Source organism: Coregonus clupeaformis, chromosome 36, assembly GCF_020615455.1.
Source record: "Coregonus clupeaformis isolate EN_2021a chromosome 36, ASM2061545v1, whole genome shotgun sequence".
Classification (NCBI taxonomy): domain Eukaryota; kingdom Metazoa; phylum Chordata; class Actinopteri; order Salmoniformes; family Salmonidae; genus Coregonus; species Coregonus clupeaformis.
In genome coordinates this window covers 15647426-15654336 of record NC_059227.1, presented here as the reverse complement: position 1 = coordinate 15654336, position 6911 = coordinate 15647426, and the positions used below count along the sequence as shown (strand labels likewise).

The 6911-nt window shown below is 44.6% G+C and overlaps 1 protein-coding gene across 1 annotated transcript; it reads right to left on the bottom strand.

Moving 5' to 3' along the window:
- Positions 1-776: 776 nt before the first annotated feature.
- LOC121552805 (potassium channel subfamily K member 13-like) lies at positions 777-6679 on the bottom strand. Its single transcript, XM_041865854.1, has 4 exons — positions 5709-6679; positions 3439-4004; positions 1266-1493; positions 777-936 (listed from the first exon to the last, which is right to left on the bottom strand). The coding sequence occupies exons 1-4, from the start codon at positions 6043-6045 to the stop codon at positions 781-783; spliced, it is 1287 nt and encodes a 428-aa protein (XP_041721788.1). The 5' UTR covers positions 6046-6679; the 3' UTR covers positions 777-780.
- Between the last annotated feature and the right edge of the window lie 232 nt (positions 6680-6911).

Sequence of the window (6911 nt, the reverse complement as noted above, 5' to 3'; positions counted from 1 at the left end):
TCGAATTGCTGCAAAGAAACCACTACTAAAGGACATCAATAAGAAGAAGAGACTTGCTTGGGCCAGGAAATGGACGAGCAATGGACATTAGACCTGTAGAAATCTGTCCTTTGGTCTGATGAGTCCAAATTTGAGATGTTTGGTTCCAACTGCTGTGTCTTTGTGAGACGCAGAGTAGGTGAACGGATGATCTCTGCATGTGTGGTTCCCACCTTGAAGCATGGAGGAGGAGGTGTGATGGTGTGGGGGATACGCCATCCCATCTGGTTTACACTTAGTGGGACTATCATTTGTTTTTCAACAGGAAAATGACCCAACACACCTCCAGGCTGTGTAAGGGCTATTTGGCCAAGGAGGAGAGTGATGGAGTGCTGCATCAGATGACCTGGCCTCCACAATCACCCAACCTTAACCCAATTGAGATGGTTTGGGATGAGTCGGACCGCAGAGTGAAGGAAAAGCAGCCAACAAGTGCTCAGCATATGTGAGAACTCCTTCAAGACTGTTGGAAAAACATTCCTGATGAAGCTGGTTGAGAGAATGCCAAGAGTGTGCAAAGCTGTCATCAAGGCAAAGGGTGGCTACTTTGAAGAATCTGAAATCAAAAATATATTTAGATTTGTTTAACACTTTTTTGGTTACTACATGATTCCATATGTGTTATTTCATAGTTTTGATGTCTTCACTTTTATTCTACAATGTAGAAAATAGTAAAAATAAAGAAAAACCCTTGAATGAGTAGGTGTGTCCAAACTTTTGACTGGTACTGTAGGTCTAGGCCTATCTGTCCACGCTGGTCTCTGCCAGGCGGTTGTTCATGATGCCCAGGGCGCCCACCCCTCCGGAGAAGCCGTTGTGGCGGGAGCTGGAGCCTGACTGGCGAGGGTGACCGTTAGCCATCTCTGACAGCTGCTTCTGCATGATGGCCAGGTTCACCTGATGAATGGAGAGAGACTCATTAATTACCAAACAAATGTAGAACAAGCGCAGGGCACAGCAATATAGCAGTAAAATAAATCTTATGATACAGCATCAATGTTTCCTGGAACAACCACTCGGGCAGGGACCAGGATTCGTTTGCACTTCACTTATGCCATTAAATGGCCGGATAGAGTGGATTAAGGTACCAAACACTCTGCAGGATCTGGATCTGATAGGTATATGTGAACACGCGTCAAGTATTTCACTTCTGCCCAAAGTCTGATCTGGGACCAGCCGTAATCTGTGAGCAGTGGACGCATACATTTTCATGTCTTTCCCCTCACCTTATTGGCAGCCAGGAAGTCTTTCATGGAGATCATCTCTCCAGACATCCTCCGTCCGTCCGCCTCGCTCTCATTCACTGCGTCCGTCTCGATGGACAGGTCCCGCCTGGCCCTCATGTGTCCGGGCACTACCACGTTCCTGCGGGGGTGTCTGGGGTGCGGGTGGTGGCCCCCCCTCCCTGGGCAGCGACATGGCACCTCCAGCCTCCTCAGCAACCAGTTCAGCACCTCCAAGTCCCAACATAAATTATTATTGCCGATGTTATAATAAAAGTCTCAGAGATGTAGCTTACATTACATTTTTCTAAATACAAAACAATTATTTCCAATTCCAAAATGAATGGCTACAATAATAACTTTTATTCACAAGTGCTTTTCAAAACATCCAAAGTCACTACTTTATTTAATAAAATCAGCAAGATGAATACAGTAACAATATTCAGTAACAATAACAATAATCCCACCGGGTTGATGATGATGGAGGCCGTTATCAGGTCGTTATTGTCAAAGAGTATGTGTCTCAATGACTTACAGTGGTGTGAAAAAGTGTTTGTCCCCTTCCTGATTTGTTATTTGTTTGCATGTTTGTCACACTTAAATGTTTCAGATCATCAAACAAATTGAAATATTAGTCAAAGATAACACAAGTAAACACAAAATGCAGTTTTGAAATGAAGGTTGTTATTAATAAGGGAAAACAAAATCCAAACCTACATGGCCCTGTGTGAAAAAGTGTTTTCCCCCTGTTATAACACAACTCAACTGTGGTTTATCACACCTGAGTTCAATTCCTCTAGCCACACCCAGGCCTGATTACTGCCACACCTGTTCTCAATCAAGGAATCACTTAAATAGGACCTGCCTGACAAAGTGAAGTAGACCAAAAGATCCTCAAAAGCTAAACATCATGCCGAGATCCAAGGAAATTCAGGAACAAATGAGAAAGAAAGTAATCGAGATCCATCAGTCTGGAAAAGGTTATAAAGCCATTTCTAAAGCTTTGGGACTCCAGCGAACCACAGTGAGAGCCATTATCCACAAATGGCGAAAACATGGAACAGTGGTGAACCTTCCCAGGAGTGGCCGGCCGACCAAAATTACCCCAAGAGCGCAGCGACGACTCATCCAAGAGGTCACAAAAGACCCCACAACAACATCCAAAGAGCTGCTGGCCTCACTTGCCTCAGTTAAGGTCAGTGTTCATGACTCCACCATAAGAAAGAGACTGGGCAAGTTCCAAGACGAAAACCACTGCTGAGCAAAAATAACATTAAGGCTCGTCTCATTTTTGCCAGAAAACATCTTGATGATCCCCAAGACCTTTGGGAAAATACTCTGTGGACTGACGAGACAAAAGTTGAACTTTTTGGAAGGTGTGTGTCCCATTACATCTGGCGTAAATGTAACACCGCATTTCAGAAAAAGAACATCATACCAACAGTAAAATATGGTGGTGGTAGTGTGATGGTCTGTGCCTGTTTTGCTGCTTCAGGATCTGGAAGACTTGCTGTGATAAATGGAACCATGAATTCTGCTGTCTACCAAAAAATCCTGAAGGAGAATGTCCGGCCATCAGTTCGTGACCGCAAGCTGAAGTGAACTTGGTTTCTACAGCAGGACAATGATCCAAAACACACCAGCAAGTCCACCTCTGAATGGCTGAAGGAAAAACAAAATGAAGACTTTGGAGTGGCCTAGTCAAAGTCCTGACCTGAATCCTATTGAGATGCTGTGGCATGACCTTAAAAAGGCAGTTAATGCTCGAAAACCCTCCAATGTGTCTGGATTACAACAATTCTGCAAAGATGAGTGGGCCAAAATTCCTCCACAGCGCTGTAAAAGACTCATTGCAAGTTATCGCAAACGCTTGATTACAGTTGTTGCTGCTAAGGGTGGCCCAACCAGTTATTAGGTTGTAGGGGGCAATCACTTTTTCACACAGGGCCATGTGGGTTTGGATTTTGTTTTCCCTTAATAACAACCTTCATTTCAAAACTGCATTTTGTGTTTACTTGTGTTATCTTTGACTAATATTTAAATTGGTTTGATCTGAAACATTTAAGTGTGACAAACATGCAAACAAATAAGAAATCAGGAAGGGGGCAAACACTTTTCCACACCACTGTACCTGGATAAAAAAGTCAATAAGATCTGAAATATAATAAGTATATACCTGTTTGATGACGATGGAGATGACGTTGAACAGGGAGTAGATACAGCAAACTCCTGTCAGAATAAACAGGAAGTTACCCACCCGGTACGCCGTCTGGTTCTCATTCCCCTCGTCGTACGCAAACTTCTGGCTGCTCACCATGTCCCCAAACCCAATGGTGCTGAACGCTACGAAGCAGTAGTACAGAGAGTCCAGGTAGCCCCAGCCTTCTACAGCAGAGTACATGGCCGAGGCACAGCAGGAAACCAAGATGGCGGCGGCGCCCAGGATCAACATCACACAGTACACCGAGGGCTTCCACCCGGCCAGCCCCTCCCCCCTACCGCCTCTTCCGCCCCTGCCACCTCCACCGCTGCCCTCAGAGAGGCGTCGGCGGCCATTTTGAGGAAGCACGGCCTTGCGAAGGTGGCGACGCTCGTGGCAGGACTTAAGGACGAAGGCGATGACGGTGATGACGCGCTCTAGGAAGAGGTTGAAGAACAAGATGGTGGAGGCGCAGCCGATCAGGCCGTAGAAGATGAGGAAGATCTTACCGCTGATGGTCGCTGGCGTGGTCATTCCAAACCCTGAGGAACATCAAGATGAAGGGATATGTTATTATAAAGAAAACAGAAGGAGAACAGTATAGGTCAAAACTAGTAATTATGTTTTTGCTTTAATCTATTAGCAATTACACCATGGTTGGATAGATAGTAGAAACATTACCATTAGAAAACAACAGTGTGACAAAACGATACTGAATCACACTGAACAATGCAGTATGTTTTTTAGTTATATTTCAAATCCTGTTTATTCACAATCATAAATCAGTCAGCCTGAGCATAATGTGTACTGTCAGCTTTCACAGACAGGTGGAAAAGCACATTATGAGTTGGAGCAACACTCACACAAGACAGGCCCCAAATAGAAGTGTCAAGCACACAAACACACACACACACACAACGGCCCTGCTCTGGCTTTTGGAGTGTGTGTGTGTTTTAGCATCTGTACAGTAAGTAAGCTCAGAGCTCGTTCAGTGCTGACAGTTAATTGGTTGTTAACAAGCAGTATGTGCACACCCTCCCTCCCTCCCTCTGCCCTGAGTGGAGTGGAGTGAAGCACCATTCAGTCACATACACAATGCCTCCTCAACCACTCACTCACTCGCCTACAGGGTTGCTAATGGTGACAAGAATAATAGTATTCTTAATTCTTCTCCTTCTCTCTTTCTCGACATCCCCCTCATCGCTCTTTTTATAATTCTCTCTCATGTATTTCTCTCTCACACACTTAACCCTCCCTTTTTAGTTATCTTCCTCTTTACCTTTCTTTTTTCTCTCTCTCTTCCTCCCTCTTTTTTTTCTCTCTCTCTCTTTACCATCCTTTATCACATTCTCTCATTCTCGCCCCACCACTTTATACTACACTAGGAATGACTACTTTCAGCCCAATGGAGGACCCACAGAATCCACACACACACACACACACACACACACACACACACACACACACACACACACACACACACACACACACACACAGCTCTTATCTGATGGACAGAGTGAGCACAGCTGTGATGAATCCCATGATGAGTCCATCCAGTCCAGCTCTTGCCTGCATGCTCTCTCTGTTCCACAATGACCATGTTCCATTTCACGCTGCATTTAACAATGAGCACTCAGAGGTGAAAAGGGATCTCTCCATTTACTTCCATTCACTGGCTGCGTCTCAGCCCCCCCCCCCAAAAAAATGGATTTTGCAGAGGAGGGCATCCTTTTGTCCCCTTATCTAAGTAGAAGAAGTATGGTTATATATCCTACTCTATTTGAAATTACAGAACAGAAATGTGCTGTATTTAGTATATCTGTACTGAATACAAATGCATTAGCTAGTAAGTTCCTCCAAATCCATTTATTTTCTTTCTTGACATGTAATAAAGTAATCTAGAGGCATTAAGGCTTTTAGCTGTGTTGCTTAGCTACAAAATATCAGAGATAAGACTGGCTTGTGAGCCATAAACATCCCCTCTTCACCAGGCTTTTGTTTGGCAACACAGTCAGGGTCTTATGTCACTCAGAGAGAGAGAGAGTTCCTGTGGAGGAGTTTCCTAGTAATTGGCACTCAAGGCTGCACTAATTTAACGGGTTTTCACATTGAAACCAATTACATGACACACAATAAGACTAATTAAAACTTGATGAACATGCCTATTGAAGCATCATTTAGTTGGCTGTGATTGTTCCAGTTGTGAAATAATTTAATGGTATTCTATAAACTACAGCAAATCTCACCTATGGTCGAGACCACAGTCCCCACGAAGTAGAACGCACCGGTGAAGTCCCACCTAGGTCTGATAGTGTCCACGCGAATCCCGGCCACGTTCGCCTCCTCGTAGTTCCTCAAGAAGTTGTCCAGCTCTTTCTTGTTCAAGTTATTATTTTGGCTGAACTGTTCAAAACGCTGCGCCCATCGGTCCTTCGCCTCTGCTTCCATCGGCTGTTCCAGTGCTGAAAAGACAGCGGCACCGCAGAGGAGGTAGAGGATTATAAACACCGCTAACATTAGGAACCTGGCGTTATCTTCGTTGAAGGGACCGAAGCCACAACAGCAGCCGCTCCGGCAGGCCATAATGTAGGCTAGTCACTGTTCAACAGGTGCTGGGAACGCGCCGCATCGTTTTATTATGTAAAAAATTACACACTCCTCATTATCCATCATAAGGTTTATCGTGGAAAATAACAAACAGGTTCAGGATAGAAACTCTGGTGAAATAGAGTTGGAGGCTGCGGGGATGGAGAGCAGAGACAGCCAGAGAGAAAAGGAGGAGAGTTTTCCTCGGAGATTCAACAGCTGGTCACCTGTCATTGTGAAAATTAATCGAAGAACAAACACAACAGTAACCATCAACAGTTGTCAAGGCTCTTTGGCCATCAAGTCCAAATGTCCGTTATTATTATCCGTTACAATAAACGTATGGCGTCATCCTTCACCTTTATGCGCTTGTCCAAAATAAATAAACTAATGTTCACCTCTCTGTAAAATCCACAAACCTTTGACTGATAATAGTTTACGACGCTGCGTTCAATTGCGCAACCTCCCTCCTTCTCAAAATACGCCTCTCTCGCAGAGCGCGTTAAGAAGAAGATGCTTTCGAATAGCTCACATTGAATAAAATGTGTCATCAAACGGTGAACTCTGTATAAACCCACGGCAAACTCAAGGCTGTTATACTCAACTGCAAGATGTTCTGTCCCTCTGCCACAGTGCGCGTCTAACTGACCTCCACATCAAGAGGCGCCGAGGGCATCGACTAGGCTACACACTCTGAACAAGCCTCAGTCACAAACTCACCCACAAACACCTCCTCCGCTGTGCAGGTCGAGACCAAATGGAACAGGTTTGAAGCAGGGAAGAGATTAAGACCGTTGTAAGTACTTTAGGCCTATGCATGAAAGCAAAATGTAATCAACATCAAGCTATAAAAAAATCGAAGT